Source organism: Hesperophylax consimilis, chromosome 17, assembly GCF_061612785.1.
Source record: "Hesperophylax consimilis isolate HC1 chromosome 17, BYU_Hcon_1.0, whole genome shotgun sequence".
NCBI classification, from domain to species: Eukaryota; Metazoa; Arthropoda; class Insecta; order Trichoptera; family Limnephilidae; genus Hesperophylax; species Hesperophylax consimilis.
Genome location: NC_142852.1, coordinates 1882931 through 1905126, shown reverse-complemented (window position 1 = coordinate 1905126; position 22196 = coordinate 1882931). Strand labels below are relative to the sequence as shown.

Here is a 22196-nt window from a genome sequence, read left to right as displayed (position 1 = left end):
ATTGGTACACGTCCACTACCGACAACTGCATGTGTCTCCTGAGGTGGCAGTGTCCCGTTAGTAGTCCTACCAGTTCCCTCAGCAAGTGCACTGTCTGTAATGAGTAGTTGCCTGGTTCTTCGAGGGTCTGGTGCGTTTATGAATACTTAATCTTCTTCTTCTTTCGTATGGTGGGGGGGTCAGAGGGGGACATCTAGGTCAACGAGCCATTCTAGGCCTCAGGCGTCGCCATGTGAACCTCATCAATCCCATCGGGGAATGAATGAAGCGGGCATTCGTTGACCACATGTTCGGTGGCCTACACCGCACCACATTCACACATCCCCGACTCTTTAAGGCAAAGAGTCAGCGGTGGTCAAAGGTGGATGAATACTTAAGATTGTTTCATTCCGGGGACCCTCTCCTAATCCTTTCAGTGCTGGAATTTGTCCACCTTTCAATATGTAGTTTGTTGTGACAAGCTGCACTCCTACACTCCTACAGTCGTCTTGGATCCTTGAATCTCGCTGCCTTAGTAAGAAGTAAATCAGAACACAATTCAACAATATGATCCCCGTACTTGATCAACCTCTCAGACAAAGACATTTATTTACTATGTGTTCCTTTGAGAACTGTCAAAACGTGATAATTTTTGTGTTATTTACGAGTTTTGCTAAAAGCTTCATAACTCACGTTTTGGGAAACGTAGCCTCATTCTAAAAAATGTTTTGGAAAGATTATGAAATCCACTATCGCATTGTGTTGTTATACGTAAATATTTGCGTTTCTAAATATACATTTTATGAAAACGTCAAAAATATGTAAGAATCGCTTACCATTATTTCAAAGCCGTTAAAAATGTACTTTTTTCTGAGTATCATAAAGAAATAACACTTTATATATTGAAGAAATATAATTAAAAACTATTAGTCACCTCAAAATATTAACCGTCCAAACTAAAATATTTTTAATAAATTATTTAGAAACGCAATAAATTATGAACGAACAAGATGACAGATTCAATCGGCTTAGATAATGCACTTCTACGTTCCATAGATATTCTTGAATACAGACGCGTAGTGTTATTCATTATCGATACTCTGTTTTTTAAATCATGGCAATCCGTATACTAGTGATGGAAATAAATCGATTTTTGTAAAATCTCGCGCGTTTACGTGAAAAGACGTTCTAATGTCTTGACCGCTATTATCAAATTTACGTCTTTTGACGTTCTAATGTTCTGAGTGGTTAAATGATAGTCGCACTTACCGATCGTGTTGAGAGAGGCAATCAGAGATGGCGGCAGGGCTTTGGGAATCTCTATTCCGTGCAATTTTAGATTGATAATCTACAACAACAAAAAATAAGTACATTTTGTGATCGCAATAGGCGAATAAAGAGTGGACTGTAAAATATTAATTGTGAACTCACAAGCTTCCATAATATCCAGGTTGGATACGTGAGACACTGAGGGAACTAAATATGTTCACTGCACAGGCCTTCTACCCTGAGTTGATATCAATAACAGCACTGATCACAAATAGATGATCATCAAACAGGCTCCAACAATAAACTCCTTTGACAGTCACTTTTATTGTTGTAAAATGTAACACACACACGTGGGTATAGTCAGATAATGATAGGTACTTGTAGGTAAATAGGATGGGAAATGCAAGGACAATGTTAAAGGAAGATTAATAGTTGCGTCAACAAGGACGTCATTACAATTTTTTCAGAATAAAGCCACCCTTTGAACCAAGGAATCCTAAAAGGATGATAAGAATAAAATAATTATTAATGTCCGTTTTAGGGGTTTTTACGTAGGAATAGTAAAAATTATACAGTTTTTTTTTTCTTTCTTTCTGATCTGCTACAGTAACAACCATTTAGATTAATAGTTGCGTCAACACATTTAGAAATACAATATCTAACTTTCATATCTCACATCAGGGTTGGTATTAGCACACCATTGTGGTTTGTTAACCTTTCCTCGCCGAACTGCCAACATAATTATAACAGTTGTTAAGTATGATTTGGTATAATGGCGATATATGTATTATTTTTACATTAACAGGAGGCACATTTACATGACATCTCTATGTGAAGGGGCTTTTTTAGGAGAGAAAAGAGTGAGCATACGTCTTGAAGAGACCCATGTTGTAGGAGGGAGGAAACACAGAGGCCGGCAATTCGTTGCACAGCCGAGCTGTTGAACTCAAGAACAAGTCTTAGAAACAACATGTGACAAACGTCAACAGGGTAAGAATTTTAGGTGCGCTTTTGGTGTCTCCACAATATGCACCCAAAGGAATCAATGACGCTGGGAGCATCTTCCATTGAAATACTAGTAGAACAATGACAGCGTTCCTACCTGACACCTGTGATCTAATGATGAAATCCATTTGTTAAGATTGGGGAATCTAACAAACGGATTGCCCTGTTTTTACAGTCACAAAATTGATAGAGAAATGTATAGTCGACCTTGCAAGCGATGGAGAACTCCTTGAGGTCCAGTTTTCCATCGGAATTGGTGTCCGCCAGGAACCAAATCTGCCCCAGCAGAGGCGGGGGAAGTTGAGACTGAAACAAATTGTATGCTATTATATTCACAGGCGTCCGACGGTTATAAGTTCAAATAAGGTAAGTTCGGAACAAAGGAAGTTTGAAATGACATAAGTTTACTGTTTATTATCTAAATACAAAATATTGTAAGAACAAAGCAGAGTAAGTATGAAATAAAGGAAATTCAAATGAGATTAGTTTAGAAAGTACACAAATATATAATGCTTAATCTACTATCAAAGAAATGTAAGTACAAAACAACTTAAGTACAAAATCACGTACAAAACAATGCAAGTATAAAATAATGTCACAGTACTAAAACATAAGTATGAATTAAAAAACTGCAAGTACAAAACAATGTAAGAATTTAAAATGTGAGCCCAAAGCAACATAAATACAGAGCAATAAAATAACGTAAGAATTAAACAATGTATGTACAAAACAACGAAAGAATTAAAAACGTAAGGACGAATCAACGTAAGTACAAAATAATGTAAGAATTTAAAATCTGAGCCCAAAGCAACGTAAGTACAAAGCAACATAAATACAGAGCAATAAAATAACGTAAGAATTGAACAATGTAAGTACAAAACAACGAAAGAATTAAAAACGTAAGGACGAATCAACGTAAGTACAAAACAATTTAAGAATCAAAAAACGTCAGTACAAAACAACGTAAGAATTAAACAATGTAAGTACAAAACAATGTGAGAATTAAAAACGTAAGTACAAATCAACGTAAGTACAAATCAATGTAAGTACAAATCAACGTAAGAACAAATCAACGTAAGTACAAAACAACTTAAGTACAAAACAAAATCATTGCAAAAGAATGTAAGAATTAAACAAAATCAGTACAATATGATTGAAGTACAAAGCAACAAACTAATAAAAGAAACAAACTAAGAAGAATGTAAAACGTTCTTACCTGAAGCATAAACTTCTTAGCTTGTTCTCCGCCGAGCATGCCATTGGCAGGACCCAAATTCCGGAAGTGCTCGGCAAACTTGGCGTGCTCATGATGCTGAATTACCCACGGATCGGCGGAAGCCATCTTTAATTAATCTTCAAAAACAGACAAATATGTTGTTTTTGTATTTCTAGTCTATGGCAATTTGTTGCTTGTATAAGTGTATATCCGTATTATATTATTTTTAATTCTCTATGGCAAGAATTCTTATTACAAATGGTGGCAAAATTTTTAAGGAACTGGTTGGTTTGACGTTTTTTTTTCGACAGTCGAATGTGACAGTTTATCTGAAAAAAGAAAAAGCACCGATTAATTTTTACATAGAATTACAGCACTGAAGAAATAATCCTGTTGTATGCTGATGATGCGGTGCTGATTGCTAACTGTATGGAAGATCTACAGTCTCTCGTGTCTAGGATGAACCAAGTATGTATGAAGAATGAGTTAATGATGAATGTAAGTAAGTCTAAAGTCATGGTGTTTGAAAGAGAGAGTACGAAAACAGTGTGCAATATAGTTGTTGCTGAGGAATACTTGTCGCAGGTGGATGAGTTTGTGTATTTAGGAAGTATGTTCTAGAGAGATGGGAAGGCTGACAGAGATATTGAAACAAGGGGAAATGCAGGGAACTCCATTCATGGAGGACTGAACGCAGTTGGCGCTAACTAAACATTGTCCAAAGAAGCCAAGCTAGCAGTCCACAATGGGGTACTGGCACCTACCCTGATGGATGGAACTGGCAGAGAAAGGATGGAAGTAGACTGAATGCTGTTGAAATTTATTTATTTATTTATTTATAAATTTACGCCCGGCAGGGTTTTTACATGTTATTTTCTTGTTTTTTACAAAGAACACAACAAATCAAAAATAAAACAAGGTCAAAGTAAAATCACAAAACAAGATCAAAAAGGAAAAAGTATACATAATAAAACACTACCTCTTAAACAATAATAATGTCAAAAACGAAATAAAATGAAGCTACTTAGTTACTGTAGTTAAATTATATTGTATTTGATATTCTTTTTTCCAAAATAAATTGGGTAATGACTTGTTTATATGTGGTGAATGATGTGTTGAATATATCAACAACATCTTTATAGTCATTACCCAAATTTTGTATACGGCGAACGGGGGTATAGAATTGAGATTCAGTGTTGGAGTTATCACAATAGAACGGTAGATAATGCCTCAATGTTGGTTTACGAGGTATATGTAGGGAAATCAAATATAATAGTTCAGGGCTGTCAATTATTGAATTTATGATTTTATATAAACATTTTAGGTCATTAACTATTAATAAATTAAGCTAATAATTTTAATAAATTAAGCTGACATAGTAGATAATCATAGTTGACGCGTTCCCTTGTAATACCCATTCTGAAATTAATAAATCTTAAGAATTTTTTTGAATTCTTTCTATCGTGAGTGAATGACTAGCGTAACTAGGTGCCCACACTGTGGAGTTGTACTCAATTTGACTCCTAACCAATGACACATACAAATGTTTATATGTTTGAATATTTTAAAATTGGCTGCAAATTCTTATAACAAAACCTAACATTTTCAAAGCTTTATTTGAAGTAATTTCAATATGATTTATAAAATTCAGTTTTTGGTCAAAGTTTACACCTAAATCATTCACCTCGGTTACAGCGGTTAGAACTACATCATTGATGGAGTAATCATAAATAATTGGATTTTTTATTCTATGAAATCTCATAATTAGACATTTGTTTATATTTAGTTCTAGGTAGTTCTCTTGGCACCAAGCAAATAGTTTACGCAAGTTATTTGACAATGTTTGACAGTCGTTCATATTTCTTATAGCTTTGTATATTTTCATATCGTCCGCAAACATTGAAACTTCGACATCGTTGCATATAGTGAGCACATCGTTCACAAATATCAAAAATAAAATTGGTCCCAAATGTGACTCTTGGGGGACACCGCTGGTAGCTTTAAATTTATAAGAAATAAAGCCATCAATTTTAACAGCCAATTGCCTGTTACTTAAATAACTGTTAAACCACATGTATAGATACCCTGCTATTCCTAATTTATGAAGCTTTATTAACAACAGATTGTGATTAACCTTATCAAATGTTTTGCTGAAATCAGTATAGACTGAATCAACTTGTAACTTCTTTGACATGGATTCTGATATATAGTTTTGGTAAATTAAGAGATTGGACGAAGTAGACTTTCCTGATGTAAAACCATGCTGGTTAGGAGAAATTACTGGCTTGATACAATGAATGATTTTATTTAAAATAAGTTTTTCAAACATTTTTGGAATAGTTGATAAAAGGCAGATCGGTCTATAATTGCTCACCTCATTTTTATCTCCTTTTTTAAATATCGGGGTGAGGAAGCTGTATTTCCATTTTTCAGGAAAGTGTCCTGTTTGTAGTGACTGGTTAAAAAGAAAATGTAGTGGATATGCAAGAGTAGTGGCGCAATTCTTTAAGAAAACAGGTGGGATATTATCAGGACCTCCGTTCTTGCTTTGATCCAATTGTTTTAGCTGAGTCAGTACATCGTTAAATTCAATTATTACATTAGTCAAATTTAAGTCATGATCCGTGAAGAAACTAGGCAAGTGATCGTTGATTATTATTGAGTCACGGACATATACACTTTTGAAGAAGTCGGCAAATAGGTGAGCTACATTTTGGGAGTCGTTGGCTCTTTTACTTTCATAAAACATATTAGAGGTTATGCGATCTATATATAATGAGATCCCTGAGGCGTATGTGTTGTAAAACCATGTGTGATTGCATGACAAATGTGGAGATCTGCAAAGAGTGCAAGGCTAATGTAAGCGTAATAAGTAAGATCAAGAAAGGGACGCTTGTAATGACGTGGCAAAGCGATATACAGGGTGTATCGGCACTAACCCGACAAACTTTAACCAGCTATTCCTTAGCACATTTGGAGTAAAAAATCTTATGGGCACTTTGCTGTCCGGTAGCATTTTTTTTTCAATTAAAAACAAAAAAAAATTAAATTTCCACACTACATCACTGTCATTGGCATAGCGTTTCATGTTCAACAGCTGTTATAAGCAAGTATGTCAAAAAGCGTCTTCGCTCTTTCGCACACACTAAATAATAATAGTTAAAAATGAGACGAATGGTGCCGTGCCATTTCGTTGTGATTGTAAGTGTGCGCCAATATAGGTACACACGTGCATTATTCAACGGAATTCGAATAAAATATTTGCCAGATGGGTTTTCAAACTTTGACAAAGGATAAAACAGTGGTGACATGTGGTGAAAATATGAATAATAATTTTTTTGTTAAAAAAAAACGTTACCGGACAGCAAAGTGCACATAACATTTTTTACTCCAAATGTGCTAAGGAATAGCTGGTTAAAGTTTGTCGGGTACGTGCCGATACACCCTGTATATACTTTTACCACGATTTTACACAAGAGCAAAACAAAGATTTTAAATCAGTTGGACACAAAGATAAAGATAATTTCAAGGTTAAAATATGAAAAGATGCATAATTAGCATTCCAGAATAACCGCCTATTATTTTTCTTAACACACTTCGGCCGGGAAAGGTAGTTCTACCCGTTCGGTCGATTGATACTTAACAGCGGGAAGGGTAGTCTTACCTTTAGCGCCGGCCTCATTTCAATGGCAGAAAAGACAGAATTATTCAATGTTTTTATAAGGATATTATATTCAAATCTCTTTGTAAAGGTCCAAACTATATGTACATAATTATCCAATCGTAATGCAAGTCTTTTTTTAATATTTATCTTCGTGCCTTTCGTTTACATCGGTATTTCAACAAAAGGATAGTATATTATTTGTTATTGTAATAATTCAATTCCTGGAATGAGGGTTTTTATGACCGTGAAACCTGATTCGAATCTGTTTCTCCGTTCTGCACACACTCAACTCCTATGTGCAAGCAAGCGAGAGATGTCGGGCGTATTTAAAGAAAGCAGGAATGGGCAAATGCCGATAGGCGGACCGTAATATATTACCGTATATATTAATATATTGACCGCAATAAACATAAAGCTGTCGTACCCTTAGATTAAATATACCATTCCAAAGAGAAAGTCCAGTTATATTCAATTTTTCAATTAAGTCCTAAATCCTGTATCTAAATTTCGCCAATAAACAATTAGATAATGTTAATTAAGTGTTAATTTCAAGTGACCTACCAGGTAAGTATTGTGCTGTATATTTTCTCCATAAATAGTTAAGTAATAACATAGATCACTGTAGAAATGTATTATAAGTTTGTACAGCGCCCTTGAGGTGATTTTGCACAAAAACGGCGCTATACAAGTCATCCAATTATTATTATTATTTATTATTATTATTATATTACAAGGTTAATTGAGTTGCATTTCAAATAACATTCGATTTTCGTTTAGTACTTTTATAGCTTGGGAACTCTGAGTTACTATGTAGAAATTTTTATTAAAATATTTTAATTATTTTCAAAGCGATTTAAAACAAATTAAATAAATTTGCACGTGACCTTTATTTTCGCCTAGAGACAGCGTAACGCCAGCGCAAAAAATATGTGCCAGAAAAATGTTGATAATATTGAGATTTTTTTGTCAAAGCGATGCCATACGTAGTAATGCAAAATCATGTGTTTTTCGTTTGAAAATTTGGTCGCCAAGAAATGTTTCAGATGCTTTAATTAAATACTGCGAGTAGAATACATCTTGGCCTTTGAAATGATCGAGTATTTTTTAGATAAATCTTTTTACAAGCCCAGAAAAAAATAATGTATAAGGCCTATGAAAACTGCTTAAAAGTTCAAAATCTCATACTTACGAACCCATTTTCGGTTACAATTTTATTGTATAATGTGGAAAATTAAGTTATTTATAAAATGATCGAAAAAAAATTAAATATTTATGCCTGAACATACACAAAATAAAATAAAAGGCACTTTTTGGCCATGTTTTTTTCTTGCATAAATCAAAACAGGCGGATTGTGTTAAGCAGGAATTTAAACCTTATCGCCATCTACGTAAGGGTTGTTATTGATAGCGGCTCAATTTAAAATATTACACGATGTAGTGCATCGCCTTAATTGACATTTTATGCAGATACATCTTTTTGCCATATCTAAACTTTCACAATTCGCCTAAAATTACCTTTTGCCACATTGGCCACACTAATAAAACACAAAAGTTGTCTAATTAAAAAAATGTGTTATTATTATTTTTGGGGTGGTTAATATCTGTTATGACTAAAAGATACATTTGCACTTTTGTTCTTTCGCCACAATATGTTTAATGCATTTTTCAGATGGCATTAAATGGCATCTTTTCAAAACTTAGTAAATATTAAATTTGCAAGTTTATACTTTTGGCACATTAAATGAATATAACTTGATTATCACCGATAGCCATATCACTGCCGATATGTTTTTTTGGCAAAATGACATTTTTGTAAATTGTATCGTTTTACAAAATAATGTGTTTATCTACTTATATAAATAAATATGTAAATGTTTGTTTGTTCAAAATCTTAAATCTCCGAAATACCTTCACCGATTGCTTCGAAATTTTGACACAACGTTGCATTTGATTATGCATATGTTTTTATATACCTATATTATATAGATGTCACCTGTGGCAGGTAAAAACATGCTTTTTTTAAAACAGCACAATCTGTTGCACGTAAAAGCAACACACACTATTGTTTTTTTCTGTCTGCACAGACAGACTGAGCAACAGCAACACGTGTCGGGGTACACCTAGTATATTTATAAAAAAATTATCTTACATTACGATGAACAAATCCAAGCATTTTGTTAGCGTGGAAGACAATGTCAGATATGATATATTTTCATTTAAAAGTCAAATAAATAGGACTGTAAGCACCGGTTTTTTTCACCTAAGACAACTCAAGTCTTTCCGAAGAAACCTTCCTTCAGAAGCAACAAAACTACTTATCATCTCTTACGTAGTCTCACGTCTCGATTACTGCAACGGCATTTATGCCAGCCTTACAAAATATCAAATTGACAAACTTCAATCAGTGTTTAATGCAGCAGCACGGCTCATAACCGGGGTTTCAAAATATTCACACATTTCAGAACACCTTAGATAATGTTAATTAAGTGTTAATCTCAAGTGACCTACCAGGTAAATATTGTACTGTATATTATCTCTATAAATAGTTAACCACTCAGAACATTAGAACGTCAAAAGACGTAAATATGATAATAGCAGTCAAGACATTAGAACGTCTTTTCACGTAAACGCGCAAGATTTTACAAAAATCGATTTATTTCCATCACTAGTATACGGATTGCCATGATTTAAAAAACAGAGTATCGATAATGAATAACGCTACGCGTCTGTATTCAAGAATATCTATGGAACGTAGAGGTGCATTATCTAAGCCGATTGAATCTGTCATCTTGTTCGTTCATAATTTATTGCGTTTCTATATAAATTATTAAAAATATTTTAGTTTAAACGGTTAATATTTTGAGGTGACTAATAGTTTTTAATTATATTTCTTCAATATATAAAGTGTTATTTCTTTATGATACTCAGAAAAAAGTACATTTTTCAAAGCTTTGAAATAATTGTAAGCGATTTTTACATATTTTTGACGTTTTCATAAAATGTATATTTAGAAACGCAAATATTTACGTATTACAACACAATGCGATAGTGGATTTCATAATCTTTCCAAAACATTTTTTAGAATGAGGCTACGTTTCCCAAAACGTGAGTTATGAAGCTTTTAGCAAAACTCGTAAATAACACAAAAATTATCACGTTTTGACAGTTCTCAAAGGAACACATAGTAGATAAAAGTCTTTGTCTGAGAGGTTAAGTTATAACATAGATCACTGTAGAAATGTATTTTAAGTTTGTACAGCGCCTTTGAGGTGATTTTGCAAACTTATAATATACAGTACTACAGTGATCTATGTTATAACTTAACTATTTATGGAGATAATATACGATAAATATTGTACTGTATATTATCTCCATGTATAGTTAGTAATAACATAGATCACTGTAGAAATGTATTATAAGTTTGTACAGCGCCCTTGAGGTGATTTTGCACAAAAACGGCGCTACACAAGTCGTCCAATTATTATTATTATTATTATTATGTGGGATTTGAAAGAGAGATTTGCTTCGAAAATCACACCAAGGTCTCGAATATCATTTCATTTTTATATTAAAATGTATTATTTAGAAATAGCTATGTTTATTTTAAATGCATAAACCTGAAAGATTATTTTATCTTGTTTATAAAATAGTATTTGTTTTTACGTAAAATTAAAAAATAAGAAACATATAGCACATTTCAAATACATTGGAAACATCAAAAATATTGAAAAGACTTCAATCTAAATTGTTCTAAAAGTATTCAACTCATTTTTACAATCGAAAACGGATGAAAGAAACGTTGATAAGTTTGCTGGAAGCTGATAATGTATTATCAATACAAAGTCTCTAATGCTCTCAGCATCGCCCTGTATTTAGTGGCCAGATCTGGATAGCCAGTGACTGCACCACTAACTCCCATCTAATCTAACCTAACAAATTTGGATAATTTGTGTAGCGCAATTTTTTGTGAAAAATCACCTCAACGGCGCTACTAACTAACCATCACGCACGGACACAACACTATCATGCACACACCCCTTGATTAATTCACATTCATACATCATATACTTCTCTTATATTTCGACTGTTGACATGACTAGATTCAAGCATTGATTATGCCATATAGCATTTATCGGGCGTCCTGACTTCTCATCCACTTTCGCCCAATTTACTCTCATCATATCAAAGTATTACATTATTGTCGTCAAATCATATTAACATACCTCAATGCGAATATCGCGGCCATTTTAGCTTCAGATAGAGCATGTAAACGGGAGGACATTTCACATTTAATTGTTTAAACGTTAGATAATTTAAATATTGTACTGAGATGCAGTTTTGCTTCAAAGTGAAAAGTGACACAAGATTGTATTGATTTTGATTCCGACAGTTGAAGTGTTGCCATAAAGCGGAAATATTCTACCGATTAAATGACCTTGGGAAAATAATGCCGCCCCATTTTATATTTTTATTAATTAAACCATTAACAGACAAACATTAGAATTCTGGTTTGTTTCCAATTATAATAAAATTTACAAATTATATTCCGGGCTTCTCCGTATCTGCAGAAATGACTAATATTTCTTTATTCCTTCAATTGGGTAAAAATATTTTTTAGGCATTGCAACACTAACCATCTGTCAGATTGCTAGTTGCTAGCTGTGTAGGTGGTTTATTTACGATAGCTGTCATCTGTCATGTTTTGTATCGTTTAAATTGTTTAATAGTATTCGTAATTTGTTAGAGAAAGCCACAATGGAGTCCAAACCTCAAATTAAATTCTCCCTTCTTGAAAAATTGGAGTTTTACGACGATCCAGAAATGAAAAGATTTAAGAAAATATTTCCCAAGATACAAAAAGAAGATATTCGATATTTTGTCCAATGTAAGTGATGTATTTGAATGGTATACTACACAATATTATATTGCGAATATCCAGTAATCTGTTTCACCCCCTAAGTAATATTTTTTATAATTTTTAAATGACTGGAAACTGTGTTTTCTTACAAACTAGTAATCATCACATCAAATCTTCGCAGGGGTAGGCAGAAACGATGGACCGCCACACCACTCTGCCTTAGCGCACACTCCTTGAGTTATTCACATTCGTACATAATCTCCTGTTATTCTGACTCTTGACATGGCCCGAGTCCAATATTTATTTATTTATTACGAAATAACAACATTTTAAATTGGTATAATGTTTTTTTCCTAATTATTCTACTACTCCATAAGGTTAACTCCAATAGCTCACTTGATCATACCATGTCTTCCTTGAGAGTCCCCGACTACTTCTACTGTTCACTTTGGTGTCATATAGTCCTGACACTATTCGGTTTTTTAACCTTTCCCTTACTGTGCTAAAAAAATCCACGTGTTACGGTGCTGTGTAGTCAATACACATCTCAAAATAAGCGATTTAATATTGTAAAAATATGAATATTCATAGCTAATCGCTTACGTTTATTATATTTTATATCAAAAGTGATAATAATTGTAATTTAATTGCTGAAAACATGAAAAAACCATCGGCAGATGCTAAACAAACGTGCGATGTGTCCATATCTAACGACGGCCCGCGACCGACTGGCACAAACTGGACGCACACACACAGCTATGCGGTCGTAGGTATCGATGGTCTAAATCAAAATACAACTGCGGACGTGTGGATTTCTCATGTTCCCGCATAGCAAACTAAAGCGGAACGTCAATAGCTTGTCATTTCCTTGCACACTTTTCGCGTAGCAGTATCACACGGTTGATTGTATTGGTGTATTTGTTCCCGATTTTTAACAAAAATCTCTGATTTTTAATTGAATTTGAAAACTATGTAAAATATTATTTTTTAATTCAGTGCATAAATGTATAACGGAGGAATACCTAAAATCTGAACCCAGAATTTATTATATTTATAGAGTTATTAAAGTTATTAGAAGCAATGTGTAGTAAATACACATTGCTTCAAAAAAAGCTTTAGGGGAAGTTAGTAGTTATAGAAAATTGCAATAAATATCAGGGGTGGCTCCAGGGGTCCAGAAGTGGAAGGTCAATTGAAAAAAAAATGAATATGAAATGTTAAAACAAATTGCTAATGCGTAATGACTATTATAAAAACGCCAATGAATGTTATTAATTTGCCGGTACTCACCTATTCTGAAGCCGATAGTACAGTATTGTTTAATTTAAGATTATTTATTTACACATATAAGTAATTATTATTATTTTTTTTTATTTTAACCCTAGATAACTAAACTGTTTTCATTGTTTCATTGTAACTATACTTTCGTCGAGTGGACTACGCAATAAAGCACTAGAAATAAATCATTTAATTAAGATAGGAACTTGTTACATGGCACAAAAGTAAGGTTTAAAATGAACAAATTAAAAAAAGATCCCAGATGTGACCGTTTCCTTTTCTGATTTTTCTGTTTCAGATTTTCGTTTAAGAAATCACTAATATTGTCTTCAATATTTAAATATTACAATTTGAGGTTTTACTCAATAAAAAAATAATTCCGAAAAATAATGAACAAATTAATATCAAAATATCAGTCTACACAGTGACCACACATGTCAACATTATGTGGACCACAAATAGCCTTTCTACATCTGGTGCAACATTGTTTGGTCACCCTCCGGGCCTTGGATGGATACAGGTAGCTAATTTTAGGCACGTTAGACGTGGATGGAACGGGAGCTTCTATTGTAGAAGATTCCCCAACATTAACAATAATGTACGTACCTTAAAAATAAAAATGGTTGTTGTAACTAAACTTTCGTCCAGCGGACGACGAGATGGTCATAGGGCACGTCCTAGTGTGCGTGTGGCCGCAATCGCGTCACGTGCTGCACTGTTTACTCAAATTAGGAAGGTAATGAAAGAGTCAAGGTCGGGGAGCGGGGGGAAGTAGATAATTTTGAATTTCGCCGAGTGACGTGTCATCGCCTGGACGAGCGATTAGTTATCTATGGTTAAAGATCTTTTCGTATTAAAAGTTTTAATTTTAATTTGTATTAACTCCCAACTCAGTCAATAGTTTATCAGTAGACTTAAAAAGTAAACAATGAAAGCAAAAATACCTATACGTTCATTTGATTGCAGCCGCAAATGCACTGATAAAAATTATAACTTTTGTTTTTAACCTATTTATTTTTCTCTCTTGTAACATTAATTAATTGTCACTTTATTTGAATACGTTTGTCATGATTCAATGATTTGTTTGCGTTTTCTTTCGATGTGATATCCACAGAATTTGACATTTTAAATTATTCCATGCAAATTACGTCAACAATGGAAAAACATAATTTCAAGTTTATAACACAAAAAACTTATGACTGACATTTTTTCACATCTCTCTCTAATACCTTGATAATCTTAGGTCGTAGATATCTCTATCTCATCGCGGCCATGTCCGAAAATCCCTTGAAAATAAATTTTGTATGATACTAAGCATACGTCAGACATGATAGTGTTTATCTCCTTTGTCTGTATAGCAAAGAGAAAGAAAGGAGATAACTTGGGGACAAAACTTGATGTGACCCACGCTAGGTACATATAGCAGCTTCTCGTTTGGACGCTAGATGGCACTGGACCTCGCTATTACTGTACGAATATTCACAAATATTAAAAATAAATGGGGTATTTCGTTAAATCCTTTTTTAAATTAATACTATTGCAGCATATTTTTGGAGGTCTTTGTAGACGAGCAGCCACTGATAAATATAGTTATATATAGCATTATAAATATTATGTAAGGTTAGGTTAAGTTAGGTTACATGTAGGACAAAAAAGATTACACATTAATAATAAAATTTGGATGATTTGTATAGCGCCGTTTTTGTGCAAAATCACCTCAAGGGCGCTGTACAAATATATAATACAATGATCTATGTTATTACTAACTATATATGGAGATAATATACAGTACAATACTTACCTGGTAAGTCACTTGAGATTAACACTTAATTAACATTAACTAATTGTTTATTAGCAAAATTTCGATACAGGATTTAGGACATAATTGGAAAATTGGATTAAACTGGACTTTCTTTCAGGAATGGTATATTTAATTTAAGGGTATGACAGCTTAAAAATGAAAGTTTTTTAATTTAGACCTGAATTCTGTTGGACTTGTTATGGATCTTAGTTCCGGAGGGAGTTTATTCCAAGCCTTCGGCCCAGATACTCCGAAAGCGCGATCACCAAACTTAGTATTTGTCTTGCGCTTAGGTTCCATCAGTCTGTCTACAGCTGCTGATGTTGCTGATCTAAGAGTTGACTGCCTCAGACCAGTGTTTTCCGGGACGCATAGTTCAGAGATGTAGGGTGGGTCCATTTCATTGATGGATTTAAACACCATCCAGCACAGTTTGTACTGGATTCTTTCAGGGCACTTGAGCCAGTGAAGGTTACGAAGGTGTTCTGAAATGTGCGAATATTTAGAAACCCCGGTTATGAGCCGTGCATATAGTTAAAAGTTAAAGGATACTTTGTTCTTTAAGATGTTGAAGTACACGTGGAAAATATCAACATCTCCTGCGAGGCAGTTGATTAATCTAGTAAGTAAGTAAAAACTCAACACTCTCATCGTTTTAAGATTATCTTTGTATCTTCTAGTTGCCGTAGCAGAATTGGAGGGGCGCACACCCCCTCAGGCTGAGTCCTGGGACTGGGAGGGGCTCCCTCCGGAGGGACTGGCCATACGGAGATTGCTGCAGACCCTGCACCGAGAAGGGGCCCTCTCCGACAAGGACGAACTCATGGAGTACCTCCTCTCCATCAAGTTAGTAAAACCCTGTTATGTAGTAGTATTGTCACGTCAGATTAGATTAGGATAAGTGAGGTTAGTTTAGGTTAGAAAGGCTCCTGAGAATGATCGAGCACCTCTGAGATGGGCCCTCGGGATCAATGACGCTAGTTCCTCGGAGCATCTTCCATTGTAATACCGATAGAACAAGTACAGCTGCCTGACGTATTTGCTCTAAGAATTGCAATCCGTTTGTTAACCCTTACCACTCATTTGTCGGGTGCCAGCCGACATCACTATTTGTACGCTACAACTCAGTTGTCGGCTGGCGGCCGACAAGACGTACGCACACGGTGTATTCTTGTGAAAAAACATTTAAATTTGCGTTTACATAAGATTTTGACCGTTTTCCGTTTTTATTCTACTATAAAATAACCTTTGCAAATTCACATAACCTAAAATGGCGGGAACTTGGTGTGATATGGCATCTGAATACCAAGTGTTTTCGGAAGATGAATCTTATGAAAGTGACAGTGAGATGTAGAGAAGCGATTAGAAAACAAGCATCACTTCATTGCCATACTGGACAAAGGTTCTAAAGACTGTACTGTGTGCAGTAACAGAACGATTCCAGGGGGAAGATGCGAAAAATTGTGCTTTTGTGAGACCTTTTCCAGAAAACCTGGGACCCAATTTTCATTTCAGTAGACAATTGCTCGCATGCGAGGATCGCGCACGATAAATTATCTACTGTTTCGATAAATGCGTATTTTCGACCGTCGTAGATAATGTAAAACAACCGATATTAATACCAACATAAAAATGTACCAATTTTATTTTTTTATATGGTAACCCGTGTATTTAACTCCATAGATTTGATACATTTTTCTATATACATACATCTGTTTACGACTGTCAATTTTCAATTCACTTTGTTGTTCGTTGAAAAAGTAGGCGACAATAGATCAATTAATTTGAGCACCAATTGTTTAGGTAGTCGAAATTTTTTTATGAACAGTTCATTACTCAGACTAAATGCATCATTTCTTAAAAAAAAAATTCTTGGTGGCCTTTCAGTTAAATATTCGGCCTGTTCCATGTCTTCGATCGCTTGTATGTGCGTCAAATCTTCAAAACTCACCATTTTTATAATAATTAACAAAAATACGACACACGCAAACCGTACAAGTAACACTTTTTGACAGTTGAACTACTACTAAAACCAATAGTCCAATTATCTACTGCTTTGTAATAGATAATTATCTATTAGAAATTCCAAAATACGCTTTCTATCGAAAATTAGTAGATAATTACTCGATGATAGAAAAACCATAGACAACGTAGATAATTATCGCATGCGAGCAGTTGTCTACTGAAATGAAAATTGGGTCCCTGGTCTCCATCCTGGAGAATGTTTTAAAAGGAACCAAACTATGCAAAAATATAAGAAGTCTATAATGTTTTCTGTATTCTGCCTATCAATAAATTAATATTTTGCCACTATTTAAATTAGAGTTGGCTGACAAAAAAATATTAAAAAATAATGGAGTGGTAAGGGTTAAGAGATCTATCAAACGGATCGCCCATTTCTGCACAGAGTCGAGGGTTTTTTTCTGGTATTTTAGGGCTCCATACTAGAGGTGGCTACCAAATTCAACAGTGGGGTGCACTTGCAATTTGCACAGGGTCAGTACTTGTGTACTAATTATGTAATATGATAATACTCAACTTAAACTTCACTTATTTGGCAAGCCTGGGGCAAAATTTTTGGGTTGGATTTATCCCAATGAAGCGGAATCGATTGTTTCAAAATGGTATTTTGTTTGCTTGTTCCAGCCTGCCAAAGCCGTGCTGCGAGGAGATGATAGCCACAATCTTGCCACGTGATATATTCAGCAATATACCTACGAGCATTCGGTTGCGGCCAACGCTTGTATCCGTCCAGTGGAAAATAGACATATCATTCTGGTAAATACAGTGACATTACAAACCTTATAAACACGTTATAAATGGCGAGCAAAAGATACGGTAATTACAGTCCTTTTGCTATCTCTAACCAAGTTGCATAAATAATTAACAAAATGTCCTTATTTGTGATGAGAAAGTGTTTCCATTTACTCGTACGCTGCGAACACTGGTAAAAGCCAAGAAATAAGATTTCATTTGTAAATACAATCAAATTACTTATTATTTTAAACTAGTGGATCCCGTAATGCTCCGCTATTTCTAATGTCTTTCTTGGGCGTCTCCGACTTCTTCTGCTATTCACTACTGTATACAACAATGGTACTGTTAAAAAACTACATTGTTTAATTCGTCTTTGGGACAGAGATATTGGAAGAAGGGTAAATGCAGGTAATTTCGTTAATGGAGGACTGAACGCAGTTGGCGCTAGCAAAAAATTGTCCAAAGAAGCGAAGTTAGCAGTCCACAACGGAGTGCTGGTACCTACCCTGATGTATGGAAGTGAGGCATGGAACTGGCAAAGAAAGGATGGAAGTAGATTGAATGCTGTTGAAATGAGATCCCTGAGGCGTATGCGTGGTAAAACCATGTTTGATCGTGTGAGGAATGTGGAGATCCGCAAAGAGTGCAAGGCTGATGTAAGCGTAATGAGTAAGATTAGGAAAGGGATGCTTACATGGTTTGGGCATGTAGATTTAATGAGCGAAGATAGGAGTGTAAGGAGGATATATGATGCAAATGCGAATGGTAGCAGAAGTCGAGGAAGACATGGCACGATCAAGTGAATCAGATACTCGAGTCGGGCCATGTCAAGAATCAAATAATAGAAGAGTATGTATGAGACGATGTATGAATGTGAATGAGGCAAGGAGTGTGTGGTGTGACCGAGTTGTTTGGCGGTCCGTCCTCTCTGCCTACCCCTGCGGGGAAACGGCGTGACGGTAAATTAGTTAGTTTAATTCGACTTTGTATCTTATTCCTGTGAAAAGATATTGCGATAAATTGTACAGCGCCCTTGAGGTGATTTTTCACAAAAACGGAGCTCTACAAATTATCCAATTATTATTATTATTATTATTATTTGTTAAGTATTCCTCAGGCGTCCCTGACTTCTTCCACCTTTCAAATTACTCTCTAAACACTACTCTCACTAATAAGAACAAATTTTGAAATTTTCAGCGATATCAGTCGACTGCTTTTCGAGTTTTGCGAGCACAAACATACGCACGCTGAATTTTTATATATTAAGGCTTACAATTATTTACAAGCACCATTAGATTAACTTAATTTAGGATTGAACCCGCGACGCGTGCAGTGTAAGGCCACCAACCGGTGATTTTAAACTATCTTTCAACGTCTTGACGTTTCAGTGTTTACTTTCTTTTTCCAGCCAGCGAAATCCTCAACACTTTGCTGACATCCGAACCAAAGTCGCCAGTTTCCACCGGCGTGCCAGAATCCTTCTACTCCTCGGCTATTCAAACGGCGTTAAGTCCGCCCTCAGTCTGTCTCCCTCCGCGCTGTCTTCTACGAGGTGTGACTTGGCCCGTGCGGTCCTGTCCTGCGCAGAAGTGGAGCGGCGTGCCAGCCAGCCCGTGAGACTTACGGAAGAGGAAAGAGAAGCACTCGAAGAAAGGGGAGAAAGCATTCAAGGAGCTATATGACACGCGTAGACTTATTTTTGGTTCATTTTATGTACATATGTATACCATTTAGGATATTTTAGGAGTATTTATCCCTCAACCGCCTTCTTCCGATCCGGCCCGATGCATCCGCCATCAAAACCTGGACAAACATCACCCCGTGAATCCTTGCACCCCTGCTAAGTTACCGGCCGTAGTTTACAACTTGTGGTGACCCAAGGCAAAGATGTTGGTTGGCAGCACCCAAATTGTATTCTCTCTTGCTGAGGATTGTGAGTCCCACTCAATAGCCCTGATGAAACAGACTCCTCCAATCCTCGTGGTCCTGCACGCATGGAGAGCCAAGGACGCTGACATTCCCGACATAGGTGATACTTGGTGATCTTCTGCTATAAAAACTGCTTTAAGGTGCAAAATATCCTGCTTACGAACTTCGTTTTTTAACATAGACCTAAAAAGCCCTGGACGGAGCTATTCAAGAACATTTTGAAGCCGCGGGGTGAGGGGGAAGATGTATGAAAAATGCCAAAAACCTATTTAAAAATCTCAATTATATTATTTATTTAAGTTTTAATCCAGCAGGACTGGGAGGATAGTGCAATCCCAGTCTGCCATATTACATTACATTACATATTACATGAAATGCAGTAAAACAGAGAAACAATAAAATAAAGTAAAAAATTATAAAAATGGAAATAAGATAAAACAAAGAGAAAAAAAATATTAGGCAGGTACCTAAACATAAAATATAAATCAAAAATAAAAGTCATATAAATACAATAAAAAACAATTAGATTAAGTTTAATTAAACCGTCCATCAGGGAGGTCGCCGCATCATCTGCATCCATCGCTCATTGAGTGGGGAACTGAGCCACTCGGATGCAGCCACAACGATGATGTTGGTTGAGTCCCACCCCAGAAGCTGGCTAGTCGGTGGCGTAGTAAGGCGGCGAATGAGTGCACCCTCCCTTCAGTAAACATTGTGGAGGCACTGCAGAACCTCGGTAGTTGCATGAGCTGCCTGTATGCATTATTGTAGCACACCCTCAGCTTGTCCCATTGCGCTGCTGGGTATTGTGTCCACAGCTCAGATGTGTCACCACAGTGCAGTGCAGAATGCCTTGAAAAGTAGTTTTCTGACATCATCGCTACAGTGGTAGAACCGTGTTAATGTCATCCCATTCCTTATCTCATCAAATACCCAAAAAAAAATCATAAGCTGTTACTGCATTAACAACAAACAAGTAAAAATATAGCAGTTCGTTATGCACCACAAATCATTAAAAAGTTTGTCATACAAGATGGTTGCCTGGCAATTTCCCCTCATCATAGATTTGGCTTCAATGCCGTTCATACAAAATCCCACTAACGCTCTGTCCAGAGATGTTTAGGACCATTTTTTTAATATGGTTTTATTGTTTATTGTGTCAAATTAAGTTCTTTAGAAAATGATCGGAAAATATTTTAACATTTGAACTTCACAAAATAAAATAAAATATTAATCAAAACTGAAGGGTGGTGTTAAGCGGGAATTTCAACCTTATCGTCATCTGCATAAGGGCTGATTTCGCCCGAATGAATTTTCCACGCCGCGGTGCAACGCGAATATAACATTTTGTAAAATATAGGGTTTTCCAATAAGAGGTGTTAATTTGAATAGCCCGCTATTTCGGCAGATGTTACTTTTAAAGCTGTCATTTTTTGACATTTGACAAGTAGAAACTACGCCATTGATAAAAATGGAACGATACACGCTTCAACAACGCATTGCAATTATTAAAATTCACTTGAGTGAATCAAATGCAAATCATCTTGAGTGATGAGGCCCATTTCCACCTCGGTGGCTTCGTCAACAAGCAAAATTGTCGCATCTGGGGCTCGGAAAACCCAAGAGTTATTGTTAAAAATCTCTATCCTCAACGTGTGACTGTTTGGTGCGGTTTATGGTTCGGCGGAGTCATTGGACCTTACTTTTTCGAAAATGAGGCTGGAGCAACAGTTACGGTGAATGGATTGCGCTATCGAGAGATGATTAATGATTTTTTATGGCCGGAATTGGATGGTATTGATCTGGACATCGTTTACTTTCAACAAGACGGCGCTACGTGCCACACAAGCAACAAAACCATTGATCTTTTACGATTGAATATCAAAATAACACCTCTTATTCGAAAACCCTGTATATATAATAATTTGTATAAATGATACTATTTTTTTTTATATTAAGCACAATCAAAAAATTCTGTTGTAAAAATAAACTGTTTATACTCTAGTCATGTTTTATTAATTCCTCGCACACATTTTTAAAGGACCCAGACCACCTTGGCGCCAATTCGCCAACGTGTGAACGCCGTCGCAAACATTCGTGCCGGTTAAAAACGGTCATGTCGGTCAGGCGGCAAATTGAAATTGGCACATTATAAATCGAAATATAAAATTCATTCGTTAACATAAAAATTAAGTAAATATACCTTCATTATCATTATTTAAAAAATAAAAAATACCCTATTCTGCGTTGGCCATTTTAACACAACTACTAACTGCTCCCAACCATCTGGAGCCAGTGAGACTATAGCATCCCCAATTGGGGTATGTTGTGAGGCTGAAGGTATTGGAGAGGGGGAAGAGGAAGGCGGGGGTGTACCTGGGTAGATCTAGTCACCAAACACGGCTAAAGCCATTTCAAAGCAACACTCAAATTCTTAATA

General features: G+C 35.5%; 2 protein-coding genes across 2 annotated transcripts in view; one reads left to right on the top strand and one right to left on the bottom strand.

The window, feature by feature from the left end:
* Dap160 (dynamin associated protein 160) overlaps positions 1 to 11501 on the bottom strand; it is a 78618-nt gene extending 67117 nt beyond the window's left edge. Inside the window, exons 1-4 of the mRNA XM_089641664.1 lie at positions 11357 to 11501; positions 3470 to 3798; positions 2461 to 2559; positions 1249 to 1327 (exon numbers count right to left, since the gene is read on the bottom strand). Of these exons, the coding sequence (XP_089497790.1) occupies positions 1249 to 1327; positions 2461 to 2559; positions 3470 to 3595 (304 nt within the window). The 5' untranslated portion in view covers positions 3596 to 3798; positions 11357 to 11501. The remainder of the gene's footprint in view (positions 1 to 1248; positions 1328 to 2460; positions 2560 to 3469; positions 3799 to 11356) is intronic.
* A 304-nt stretch (positions 11502 to 11805) lies between these two features.
* LOC149415749 (uncharacterized) lies at positions 11806 to 21760 on the top strand. The gene is made up of 4 exons (XM_089641481.1): positions 11806 to 12018; positions 15751 to 15916; positions 17717 to 17848; positions 19236 to 21760. The coding sequence occupies exons 1-4, from the start codon at positions 11889 to 11891 to the stop codon at positions 19507 to 19509; spliced, it is 702 nt and encodes a 233-aa protein (XP_089497607.1). The 5' UTR covers positions 11806 to 11888; the 3' UTR covers positions 19510 to 21760.
* Positions 21761 to 22196: the final 436 nt, after the last annotated feature.